This window comes from Pyxicephalus adspersus, chromosome 10 (genome assembly GCF_032062135.1).
Source record: "Pyxicephalus adspersus chromosome 10, UCB_Pads_2.0, whole genome shotgun sequence".
NCBI classification, from domain to species: domain Eukaryota; kingdom Metazoa; phylum Chordata; class Amphibia; order Anura; family Pyxicephalidae; genus Pyxicephalus; species Pyxicephalus adspersus.
In genome coordinates, this window is record NC_092867.1 from 9,893,111 (window position 1) to 9,907,324 (window position 14,214).

The 14,214-nt window shown below is 35.6% G+C and overlaps 1 protein-coding gene across 5 annotated transcripts in view; it reads left to right on the top strand.

The window, feature by feature from the left end:
* LOC140338836 (zinc finger matrin-type protein 4-like) overlaps nt 1-14,214 on the top strand; it is a 289,898-nt gene that overhangs the window by 106,663 nt on the left and 169,021 nt on the right. For all 5 annotated transcript variants that reach the window (XM_072423151.1, XM_072423152.1, XM_072423155.1 and 2 more), the window contains one exon: nt 3,744-3,836. In XM_072423151.1, coding sequence (XP_072279252.1) covers nt 3,744-3,836 — 93 coding nt within the window. The remainder of the gene's footprint in view (nt 1-3,743; nt 3,837-14,214) is intronic.

Here is a 14,214-nt window from a genome sequence, read left to right on the forward strand (position 1 = left end):
GCCTGCCCGATCACAGGACTTGAAAAAGTGTTTCACTTTCTTTTTCTGTGAACTTTGCTATTCCTTTTCTATGTTACGCTGTTTCTACAGCAATTAGCCCTGATAAACTTGGAGCCCTTGGAAACCACATTTTTTATTGAATGTAATGAAAAATAAAGAAATAAATATCTGCAGTTCTACTTCTACAAGGACCTTGATATGCCTCTTGTATATTTTAGAAAGCATTTAGATAGCTACAAGTCATATTACCATGACTGTACCAGTATATAGGAACACAGTGCTCTTAAGCTCCCCTCCCCACACACTATTTTAGACAGCAATAGCATCTTACATATCACTCTTAAAAAAAGTTTCCTTTAATGTGCGTTTTTATATATGTGTATTTGAGCATCATAAGCTTTATTAACACAAGAAACACCACGTTTAATCTGTTAATCACACCTATCAACTACATTAGTCAACAAAGAAAAGTAAAGAAAGTTACCTCTATCTTCCCAGGAAATTAATATTTTATTACATGCTGGATGTGTATTGTCCTTTTCTCTAGCACATTCCCCATCAGGGGTCCTCTGTGCTGAGGAGACAGAGAATCCACTTTGAATGTCAGAAATGAAGAAAGCACTACACATCACAAAGACCTTGAACTTTTACCTTTCTTTTACAACCAATATTTTTCTGAAACAGTCTTCCAGGGGAAAGCAATTCCCCCAAGTGACAGTGCAAATGTATTTTTCTCACCTTTGTCTGACTTCAAACTAATCATTTTTCTCAGTGTTGGCACTAAATAGCGCATCCTGAGTAACACCTTCTAGTAAATGTGTGATATAAAACAGCTTGTACATAACAACAGAATGATCAACCCCATAATGCCGTCACATTGCCCAGTGAGCAGAAAACAGATCTGTGCACTATTGGTATATTTCAACTTCAATCTGTCATTTGTTTTCTCCTGTCTCATCACCACTTTACTCTTTATATTCTGAAAAGCTTGTCTTTTTTTCTTCTTTTCAATTATATACAAAGACTTAAAATAAACATGGCCTTGCTTGAAACGTGCTTATAAAATAGCAATCTGCAGAGATGTCTTCAAATATTTGTATCTTTAAATTGAACCTTGGGTCCCTATGGTCCTAGACCTAGGCTGTATCAAGGGCCCGGGGTTTCTCCAAGTCTAGTGAAATCCCATTCCATCCTTAGTACTACCCATGTCATGCATGTCAATGCCAAAGCTTCTCATGTTCACTGACACTCTCTGGCATGTGACAAATAAACAGGGGGAAGGACTTTGTACTAAAAAAGTACTAAAAAAAAGTATTAAAAAAAACATGGAATATTAAAAGTACTAGCCATACCCCTGTTCTGTCGCATAGTCTTGTGCACCTGTGCCCAAACTTTGGACAATTAAGTGTTTTCATACTTAACAAGCAGTAAAAAAAAAACTTTAAACAAGCTCTCGTCAACCTTTGTAGCTGTGCAGGTACTATGGAGTAATTAATTCTCAAAGATCAACAGCGATTCTGAAGATATATGTCAGTCAGTTTCTGACAGCTTATAGCACCTGGTATATGTTGACATTAGACTAGGGGACTGTCAAGTCTCTACAAGTTATAGAATATAATTTTAGTGCTTCTTTTGAGAACTTTGAAGAATACTTTGTGTCAAACCAGCACTCTTTTCAAATGCCAGAATACATTTTGACTGCTGAATACAATCACAATGTGTGGCAGTGTTAGTTTTCCAGTGCTGTGATAGGTCCCTATCACTGGCAGTAGCCTACACATTGCATATGTGTATATTTTAGTGTTGTTTTGAAGTGTGTTATTTCTATTCATGCACAAGGAATACAAATAAAAAGCCGAATTTAAAACATAAGAGACCAAATTTTATGTGTGAACTTAAGACTCAACACAAAACTAACACATTGCACCATTACAACATACACTTGAGTCATTCCCAATTAGTCACAATGTAAGTCTTTGTTTAGCCCACAGCTACTTTATTTTTTAATAACAAAAAAATGGATTAGACCTGGAATAAATGTATTTTCAGGAGCAGAAGTTTACTTTGCAGATATTGTTCTGCCTGTATGACATTTACCTGTTTGATTTCCATTAATCAAAGAGTGTATAATTGCTACAGGCTGTGCTTATGCCGCAGACTCTGAAATGATTTGCAATGATTTGAAATGATATGAACATCGATATGCAAAGGGAAATGAATTCAGTACCCAAACAGATTACATGTACATGGAAACACTCTATTAAAGCGAGTAAAGTAATGTAATGGCTATATTTAATCTAATTTTGGAGCTAATCAGGTATCATTTTGAAAAAAATCCTGTAAATCTATTATTAAGGCCCTGATAGAGTTGTGTGGATGGTATTTGCCCTTATCATCCCTTGAATGGGTTCTAACTGTGCCTGTGCAATGTTTTCCTTCGACAAGCATTGTGTTAGAGCTGCCAATTGATTTGAATGGGCTGCCCAACGCACCATACTTCAAGGAAAAGTCATGCATGCTGCATTTTTAAGTGCAGTGAATAGTAATGCAGAGACATGAACTGCATGGGTGCCATTGGGTAACCTTTGCATTGAGGCATGTGACGTGTTGTTGTGTATTGCAGTAATGTACAGACATACGCATGTAAACCTGGATTTTATTGCAGTGCACTAATGGGAACAAGACCTTAATCAAAACTGAAGCCCTATTGTACTTTCGCTATAAATCCGCTAACTATATGCAGGTGTATCAAAACACCCCAAAAATACTTTTCCTTGCTAACCTCCTGCAGATAAGTAAACCTTACCTTTCGTGTGAAAGCACTGGCCTCTCTGCAGCGTTCTGACACATTGCCTGCTAAACAAGAGCTCTCCTGTCTGCAGGGAGCATGTCCTTTGCTGATTGAAGTGCTTTAGACCTGATTCAGCGGCGGCCCTTGTTTGGCCTTTTCAGAGAGATCACTGCCTCCACACAGAGTAGGTTTTTCTAGATTTTAGGGAGCATCAACCACTATTTTTGCAATAATCTGAGAGAAGCTCATACACTTAAAAAAGGGATATTATGAGCAATAAACAAACAAGATAGATCAGCATTATTATGAGCAAAGCAATCTTCCTATTGCTGTAGATAGCTTGTCATCAATATAAATATGCAATATTAGCACTTGCTGCACTTTGCAAATCATTATTTTTCTTATTTTTTTCACAGCTGCTCTTCAAGTTGCATTTTAATTTTCCCATCTTCTTTGATATTTGTCTTCCTTTCATGCTTCTTGTGTAATTTCAAGCACATTTGCATTTGCTTATTTATTTATATCTGCCACTTGTGCTTGCAGGCTGCTCTGAGCAAGCACTAATCAGACTTGTACAGTAAGCACAGAGGACAAGCTTAGATGTGCTAATACCACCAGTCACACAACATTCTTCACAATGTTTTATTTTCCTACTCACCGATCATTGTTCATTATCCTACATCAACCAGCGCTGCCTGCTTGTATGCATCTGGCTGCGATATAAAAAAAGAAAAAACATAATACTTGTAGCATTACATAGCAAGTGTCAGCCCTGTGTAGTTTTGGGGAGGAACAAAATGACATGATTAATCAGGCGCACTGCCTGGATGACAAGGCAACCTTGAGAAACCCATAACAGATGTTCTTTCCCTTGATAAACTCGTGAATATCTCAGACTTTACAGCATGCTTTTTAGGCTTTTATGCATTTCAAATCCACCCTTTTTTTCCAGAGCAAGAAACATGCTAACAAAGTCCGCCTTTATTATATGTTACATCCAGAAGATGGAGGACCTCCTTCGAAAAAGCTTCGCCCAGATGACCCAGTAAGTAGACATAATGCAAATACTTGATTTTCTTATTTAGTGTGTAGAATCTGGGCAAATTACCATGAAATTCTAATTTTGCTAAGAAGGAAAAAAAAAACAATTATCCTCTAGTTAAATAGAAATGTAAAGAGTTTTTTTTTTTTTTTTTTTAAAAACCTCAAACTTTATTCTATTAATGCCTCAATGTTCAGACGTCACCTAAACTCCTAACATTCCAAAATTGCAAATGGTTCCTTCCTGGATAGTAGTTTGTAGGAATGTTCCAGGGAAGAAACATTAATAGAGTTATGGGCCACATTAGATCAACCCTTGGTTCAATGCTCATCGGTAGGAGTCCAACCTCCTCATGATCCCATGCTTAAACTAAGGATTGGTTACAAGTATTGGTTACAGTACAGCTTATACAGAAAAAAATACCTTTGTATTTTGGGAAGTATAGGTTCTTTGATAAAGCTTTGATATGCTGAAAAGGAATGACCACATTTAGAGGCCAGTTTGCCTTTTTTTATAAATAGCAGTCACCTTTTGAAGGTCATCTGTGCACGTTGTACTTCTATATTTTAGTAAGTCACAATTTTTTTACTTGAATCGAGTGCGTGCTACTCTTGTCCTTTGCAGTAATGCGGACTGCCAGCGGCAAGAAAACATGGCAGATTTAAGAATAGATGGTGGAAAGGACAACACATAGAAAATGAAGAAAAACTGTTTTGCTAGAAATAGGATCATAGTATTATGTGTGCATTGTGTGGTTTAAGAAACCTTCCTTATGATAGTTAAAGTATCTGAGAACTAAACTTTGTTTATAACATAGAAATAGGTAAACCTTGTAAAGTATATTGCAAGGATATCTTTGTTTTTATTTCAGCTACCAGCTTTTCTCATAGATAAGACATTGCAAACATCATTCTCCTAGGTTTTAGAATTTTGCATAATGAAAGACCTGGAAAGGAGACGCTAAAGCACTGCTGTTTTGTTTGATACATTTATAGGGACTGCTGTAAGTTTTAGAAATAAAAGTTTAGGAAGAACACACTTTCTGTCATTTTTCTGTGTCGTTACACAAAAACAGATCTGTAATTTTCTACCAGCACACCTTGACTACTGCAGTTGGACATTTTGCCAACAAATGTCATGCTGCTGAAATCAAGGTGTGCTGGTAATGCTTCACGTACCTGACTTATGATTGATACTGTCTTCTTCCATCTGTGGTTTACTGCAGCACCTGCTGGGCTAATGGTCTTGAAGTTGTCAGGAGTCCATTAGGACTTTCCAGTTATGCACAAGCAGTGACAGGTCACATCTAGTCTGGTTAAATAAGTGGCTTATATTTACTGTTTTACAGTAGTACTAAGTGAGATTGAATTGCATATGATCTAAAAGGTTGAACGGAAGATGGCAATGAGAAGACAGTGATGCTAAGTTTAGGTAAAAAGTTCACATAAAGAAAAAGAAAAATGAAGATCCACTTCAGTTATTGAATCATGCAGATAAATTAAGAAAGAATATGTTTTTCTCATGATTGGATAATTAAAGCTAATCTTCAGTCTTTTTGTGTGTCCTGTTGTGTGTTTGCATATTTATAGCTCTTTGATAAATTTACCAATAGGACAGGCAGTTTATCAACCCCAAGTTGAGTGGATCCTAAATTGTGTGATGATCAATAATTTAGGATTGGCGAAGCTCAATACAAATGACAAAGTACAAATGACAGCAAAATAGGAACTGTTCTCAAATTAAACACTGTTGTGTGTTTGTTTTTTATTGTTAGGTATTAATATTTTGCGAATAACAGTCACATTGTGAAGGTAAATGTATTACTTTTTTTGGATGGCTTTAGGTTTTTTTTTATACTGGGGGGTGGGGGTAAACTTTAGATTGAAAATATTAAGAACCCACTATTTGATATCAATATAAAAAGTAAAACTATAACCACAATAACCTTTATAATCCACACATGAGAAGATGAGCTCAGGGCCTCAATCACACAGAATATTAGCCACTATGCTCAGGATCCACCATTTTCTTCATTTTTGATAATGGCCTAAGTTGTGTTTTTGGCAGCTTTTAGTAGTGGAATACTTACTGTGTAATTAGGATTTATGCTTTTTCTGGTTCTCTGTAGAAAAGTCTTCTCTAAAGAAGCATGAATATGTTTTGGTGAATCAAAGTAGATTCCATTTTGCCTAATTTGATTCACTTATCTCTGCCAATAAAAACTGAAATGCTAATCTGATGTAAACTCTGTACTATGTATAGTAAAAGCAAAATCCCAAACCACTCACTATACAATAGAAAAACACTGTAGATTATTGCTTCATCCACCTCTTCATCTTCAGCCTCCTCAGTGGCCATCAAGTCAGCATTATCCAGCAGAGATTGCTCCAACAAACCGAGGCTTGAATCATAAAAATCATTGGTTGGCCATGAATCATATATCACTTCACACAACTCTAGTATTTAGATGATGTGTCTTGTAGGCTGTGTTTAGTATGCAAGAAATAATTCAGAACACCTATGGATGACAACTTCCTCACAGAATAAAGAGTTTATCAAACAAGAGCCTTGATAGGTTCTTTTCAACTAAACATTATGCACCTATGTAGGTGTGGGTGTCCGTAGATTGACATAGGTTGTCTATCAGTGGACATTACTTTCCCTCAGGAAGATGTTCAGCTTTATTAATGAAAGAAGACATCTTTAGACATCCTTTATATACAGGTGTCAATGTGCGTGATATTTTTACCAGTATAATTTCATTATGCTGGCAGCAATTCAAATTAAGGGAAAACAGTAAGCAGTAAGTATGCACAGAGAATTGCATCTATGATTGGATTCAAATTAAGAACTTTTATCATGAAGACTTATGGAAAGGAATAAAATTGCCACAATGTGAACATTAGGTTTAGAAAGCCAATAAATGATTGAAAGCTCTGAGACCTAGGAGAATCATCAGGCAACAAATAGAAAAAATATGAATCGGAGAAAACGTGCAATAAAGTGGAAAGAAATAATTGCAAAATATGAGGCAAGCAGCAGTGAATAGTTAATTTTTTTTTGCACAGAGCAACATATATTGTATGCAAATCAGCTCTGTCTGATGCTTTCTTTTGGAGAAAATGTAGCACTCAAGAAAATAGGAGTTCAGCCTGTAAATGGAGGTCATTGCTAAGCACAGTCAGATATTTAATTAGCAACCAATTGTTACCCATAACTTGGACACACATTTTTCAAGCTGACCTGAAGTTTTCAACGGCGTTGCACAAAAGGTCAAACGTGGTCTTTACCTCGGACATTCTTTCCTTTGCTTGACATGCACATTTACTTTGCTGTCTGGTGTTTTTTCTCTGCCTCCTATAGGGCAGTAATGGAGAGTGCTTGCCTATTCATCTTTGCTCTACCAGCAGGAATAAATAGAAAATCATAAATATATTCATTTCTTCTAGATCTCTTGCAAAGTTGGTCTCCTGCAGCCTGCTGATTCCAACATCTGTGTTTTATACACTGTAAATTTGTTATGATATTGCTCATAATGCCTTCGTATAATGTGACCAAACCTTTTTCTGTTTAGGTAAACCTTTGCCCTTCTCCGGGCATTTATTTTTTGAACACACTTTTCTAACAGATGCTTTTAAAAAGAATTATATCATAAATAAACCCACCTTCCATAGTGCTTGTTCTGTCTATTGCAAAGATAAATCTTACAAAAAGCTCTGTTCATCCTACCTGTAGTGCACAAAAGCAATTTTCACATGATTATTGGTCACATCTTTAAATGTCTAGACTTTTGGCCACTTGATATTTAGATATATAACATTCAGACAGAATCCTTGCAATTGCTTGTAGTCTTGTCCTCCGTGTCAGCTGTGATCAAATGATCGGTGGTTAGGAATTAGATCAGGTGACCAACTATGGTGGAGCTCAGAGCACAATTAGTGAACCACATATATGTATTACAAATGCTTTTTTAGGGGAGCAATATGTTCAGATGAAGGGGTTGATTTTGTTATAGGGATATTTAATAATGATGGTGGAAGGAATATAACAAATATTAGCGTTGTTACCTAAAAGTTTTTAGACCAATCTGTGTGTAAAAGCATGCTGAAGTGTATATACACAAACAAACCTCTGACCATCAATTACATTGTTTCTCAACCAGGGTTTCCTTGGGAAATGAGCAGTTTCTAATTTTCGGGCCAGTTTAACTGACACCAATGATTTTTTGGGCTAATTGTAAAGGTGACATTCTTCCCACTGGCCACCAATGTAAGAGGCATTCTGACCACCAAGCTAATGTACTGTGTATATTACAAAATATAGAAGGGGTTCCCTGAAGACTTGAAAGTTATTTCAAGGGCTTCCTCCATGTTAAAAAGATCGAAAATGCTGATCCAATGTAATCAGCACCTTTCATATAGTCTGGATAGCCATCTGCAGTGCTTGAAGCTACTTATTCCTGACTCCTGCTGTCCTTTTAATAATGCACTAAGAATGCTTTTCATAAGAACATTAAGGGATTCTTCCCTGAGGTAAAATGGACAGACTTTTAACCATTAGATTAATGAATGCAACCACAAACAAAAGTTAAACATGTCATTCCTTAAAATAATGTTTATCAACCTTGTCTTTGGCTCCCAGCAATTTAGCAGATCCATTTATAGTACAAGAGAGTAAAATAGCACAGGTGGAGCTTATAATTATTTATGCAAACATTAACATTTCATTATTGTAAGTATAGCATAATATGTTCTTCATTTGTACACATAGAAATGTATGTTCACATACAACATACAGGTTAATAAATCAATGACAAGCTTGGAAGCACTTTTTGGAAGAAAGGGAAATATTTTCCTCCAGGAGACGTATACCTTGTTTCTGCCCGTATTCTGAATTTTAGTGCTCCTGACATTTATAAGCCTTTATACATAGGAGAAGCAGAGTGTTAGTAGTTCCAAAGTACAATATTTACAGTTTAGGATTACTTTAGTGTCTATGTTCTGTAATAAATTGCTGGAAAGCATTTAAACATGTAGATATACCAAAAAGTGAGCCAAAACTGGAGTGTAACTAAGTTTTCTATAGCTTTACAACTTGGTGTATGCATAAAGATTTGTTAACATTCTGGCTGGCATGAGTAAATAAATAGTTGTCTTCATATTAATAATCTAAAAATATCTTTCCTGGAGAAAAATCATCTACAGGGTCTTTCCAGTGTTAATTACATGCTCACAGTACTCCGAATGGTTTAAGCAATCTTTACATTTAAGGTTTATCTACACCCCAAGTACAAAATAATATGATCATAATAGAGCTTACCTGTCCTTAAAAGTGTTGGCTGATTTGTTTTCCCTTTCTAGTACACTCTTCCTTTTATTTTCACCTACCAGTAACATACTTGCTATTCTAGGGTGAGTATACTCCCTCAATGTACTGTATTTACAGAATGCCAGCATTGTCACCACAGAATTGTAAGTGTTAGGACAATAGAACACCCTTTTTCTCTCTTTTTCTCTACACCATAGAGGGAACAGTTCTTTAGTCAAAAATAGCTGAGAACAATACTAAATGTTTACAGGCACCATAAACTCAGGAAGTTATGTGCTTACTGTATTTCTTGCAGCATCAACAGATATTTAATTTAGTTGTTGAACAGATATACCAAAACTTTCCTAGTACTATAATTAACAGATCACAAGGTAGCAAGAGAGAAATTTTAGTTGCCTAGCTGCCATTGTTAGGGTTTTCATATACCATTACTATGTCAATCCTTGTATCACTTTGTCAACTACAACATGACCACTGACATACAATTAAGTTAATTTTTTTGACTAAGGCCTAATAAAAATAAGTACTCATTTATAATATAATACTTCTGCCAGTTTTTGTGTTTGAAAATAAAATGGTATGAGCTGGAATGTTCTTTAAATCTGTACATGTGTTTTTGCTGCTAGCATTTATACTAGTGTTTTGCTTCTAGTTGTTCTTTTGTTAACTTCTGAAACGACACCAGAGGTTCACTTGCAAAGCTTAATTCCGCAATCCTCCAGGGTGTCCGCATTTAAATGAGCGTGCACAGAACAAGAAAATCTCTATTAATGATGATATAGACTTTCGATTAGTACTCTCTTGTTATCTATTTTTTTCCTCCTGGGCATAATGTTTTATGTGTTTAGATGCTGCTTGTTTTTTCCCTACCATTTATAGAAGTGATAACGAGGCTTTAATATTGTGCTTTTTATTTTCCATATTTTTTTTTCCTCTGATATTATCATAAGAATGTCTTTCTAGTCACGGCCAATGAATTTTGTAGAAAACAGTCATTCAGGTTTAATGGAGTGTAAATGTGTTTGAATATTTGAAAACACACTCCTCATAAAATACATATTGATCATTGATTTTCCATTATGAAAATACAAATTGTTTGTTTCACTTGATGAAAGGGCAGTAGCAGCAACTTATAATGTGATGACTCCATTTCACATGACTTCAAATTAGAAATCCATTAGTTTCTTGGGATGATAAAATATTTTGGTTAGGTGAGTAATATTCCTTTTATGTTTCTTCTTTCGAGTCTGGGGATTGCAACAAGAAACACAATGGATTTAAATGATCAATACACCAACTTATATTTTCTGTATGGTACTAGTAGGGTAAATCACCTGATGGTGTTTAAAACAAATGTAACGCTAACCTTGGCAGTTGAATTTACAAAGCTGTAGTGCAACACTGATCCACTGAAATGGTAAATATTGGACATAGAAATGAGAAGCAGCACTTAAATGAGCTCACATCTTATTCACTTTTCTCTCTCCTTCATTTACCATACTTCTTGCAATGCAGAAAACAATATGGATGCTTTTGCTGCCACCTTCTCCCAAATCTAACTTATTCTGTGCAGGGATCATGGGACACTGATACCAAGCCAAATTAGTGTAGGTAAACTTAAAAAAAAAAACTAACCTAAAAAAAAATAATACACGTATCTGTCAATGATGTGCCCTACATACCATGTATTTGAACAGTATAAAACGGCTATGAGCTTGTTTCAGTTTGGTTCAACAGGTTTAGTACTATTTAGTAAAAATCTTGGGCGTCTCTACAACGTTTTTAATTTTTTAGTGCCTCCCCCCTCCTCCTCCTTCCTAATTTCTGGGTTCTCTTGCTTCTCCTGGGAGCCCCTGACCACAAAACTGACTGGTTGGAAAACAGGAGGGTATTGTTTTCTGATGTCCGCTGCAGAGTGTAACCCCTAAAAGTAAGCTGTGAGCAAGCCAGGTAAACAACTGATGGAGCACAACCTTTGCTCAGTTGGCTTAAGCAGAGGACAGAAAAAAAAACATTGGGGGTCTCAAAGACACCTGATATACTCATAAAGGGTCACCTGCCATATGTTATCACATACCACACTTGTTAGCCCTTGTTTGCAATAAAGTTACATCAGAGTAAATATATATATTTACACAAATGTGCATGGGAAGGGCATATATTTGTGAATGACTATTGTGCATCACATATTAAATATCACATGCATGACAAAACAAGGGAAATACCACAAGGCAACTAATAGATGACCCACATGAGGTACTGCTAATTTTTTTGGGCCATTTAACAGACCTATCCAGTTGGAATGGCATATTTGGTGGCTAGTTGCTCCACCCAACCTGATCTTTAATTTTGTAGAAAAAAAATAGGTTTTAATTTGTATATGTGCAATAAAATGTATTTTTGATGTAAAAATCAGAACCTAAAAAATAGCAACTATCATATTTTCTATAGGTTTGGATAATCTGTATTAAAAAAAAAGAATTTAAAGTGTAAAAAAAAATTGATCAGGTAGAAAAAAGGAGGCTGTGAATACTTTGAAGCTACATTTAAGATATAATGTAAAGAATAGCAGAATAACTAAAGGCAGCTGACAAGCTTTCAGTCTGACAGGTTCACTTAATGGTTATAGAGCTAAATACTGATTTATAGTTTATTGCTGTGATTTAGTAACAGGTCTCTGGTGTTTGTTTTATGTTTCAGAATAGTTAGAAGTGACAGTTTTGGCAATTTATGCCCATCTCTTTTCATAATGTTCATGGAGAAATAAACACAATTTGGAAATGTTGTTTCTGAGTCCATGTTTATCAGTTTATGATTCTTATAAAAACAAAATCCTCTGCCACTTGTTCTTTCCTGCATTCTAATCTCAGAGGCTGCAGTTTAGACCATTGAGTATCTTTTTAAACTTCTAGAAATAAGAAAGCATTTTTCAAGGTTTGTAATTAATAATTGATTACCAAATGTAAAGGTGAGTTTTCATCAGTTCAAGTAATTTAAGTACATTTAACTGACTAATGTGGGCTAAGTAAACGTGAGGCATTACCAGGACAGTGATGAAGTCCAGGCACTAAAATCAATAGATTTGCCTTCTGGGTATATAGAATACGGAATGCCAAATGTGTTCTCAAGACGTGTCCCTAATGCAAGACCACATTTACACCTTGCTGAGCTGAAACATAAATAATGGTGTTTATCTTTTATCCAATTACAAAACGGGACATCCTCAGCACATTGAGTAATTTGCTACAAATTGGCTGTGATGAATAGGGCCCAAGTGGTGAACTAGTGGTGCCATTTTTTCTGCTGATTGTAATTCAGTTTAGAGCTTTGTGTGCCTATTTTGTAGAAAATTACCATTGAGCAAGTTTTTTTTTCAAATTACAAAGTCCTAAACCAAATATTAATAAAACAACTGAGAAAAATACACAAATGTGTTACATTGTAAACAGAAAATCTACTTACCAGTGATTACTTTTACAATCATATTCAGAAATGACACAATCTCAGGTAACACCTGGGTTTTAGACAGTGGGCCTGATTTATTAAAGTTTTCCAAAGCTGGAGAGGATGCACTTTCATTAGTAAAGCTGGGTGACACAGCAAACCTTGAATGGATCTAGTCCATGATTCAAAACATTTGCTAGCAAAGAGCAAATTACTTGGAAGATATCCATTCCAGATTTGCTGGATCACCCAGCTTCACTGATAAAAGTGTATTCTCTCCAGCCTTGGAGAGCTTTAATAAATTAGGCCCAGTGTAACAGCAAAAATGAATCAATTTACAGGTGCCAAAAAGATATGCATGGGGCTACTGTCTTCTCAGGTCTGTGGGCAACTCTGGTATAATATTGGTTACAGGTTTGACTACATTATTATTGGGACTTAATGCCACCCATAACTAAATGTTTAAAGATCTGAGTTTGCTTGGATTTGTTCTGCAATTTAAAAAAAAAGGAAAACTTACTCGTGTGATTACAATTTTTTAAATATACTTGCATGGCCTTACTCTATTTAGGTCGCTCTGCCTTCACCTAGTCTTTTTTCCAGGTTTTGAACCTTCTGCCATTTTGATTGGCCAGGTTGTAGTAATGTGCACACAGAAGTTCATTAATTCCTGGCAGCCAGTGGTATGCTGGGATGTACGGCATCATACATGCAAACAGGCAGGTAAGTTTATTTTAGTGCAGAAGAGACAACATTGCAAAAAATGAAACTGCCAGCTTTTTAAAATTTAGGTTTTGTTCCACTTTCCACTTTATGTTATGGTATAATGATGATGTGGATTTTTTTCATTTTCCTGTTTAGGAAGAAATTCTTTACTATATGCCCCACTGTATGAAGCAGTATTGGCAAAATCAACAAGAGTAGCTTTACCTAATGGTATACACAGTAATTATCAGACACAGCATGTGAATATCACAATATGCATTTTTTAAAGTAAAGAAACAGACTTTATTAAAATACAAAGTAAAACATATTTATTCCACATATACAGTTCACTACATCAGTCCTATAGAAAGTATTTATTAGTGAGTTTATTACCGGTATTTTAGCAAGGAAACACACACACATGTAGTCATATAATCTTAAATGATATAGGGGGTTAAAGTTCAAATTGGCTTTTGAATATGTAGACAGCACTGGAAAGAGCCTGGAGCAACATTTCTGCAGGAATGGGTATTTCATCATTTGTATTCTTCAGTCATACAACTTTTGGTTGGCCTGTAAATGAAGTTACATTGTATGCAAATGTTTCCACAGGTATTCCACAGTTTTCCACCTTTCATGTGAGTTTTTCCAACTGCTCATAAGTCACTGCAGAACATAAAAGCCAGCATCAGGAACCACAAAATACGCGGAGTGATACACTCAAAAGACTCACTAGGCAGTGGTAACAAACTCAAACGACCGACTAAACTCACAGCTGGGGATCAGGATGTTTTTTAACATATGCAGCTATATGAATTGCTGGAATTTGAAAATTCTAATAAAGGTTTGAAACTTGCATAGGGGAGGCACAGTCTGTTAAAATGTTAAAAAGAGAACTCACTGT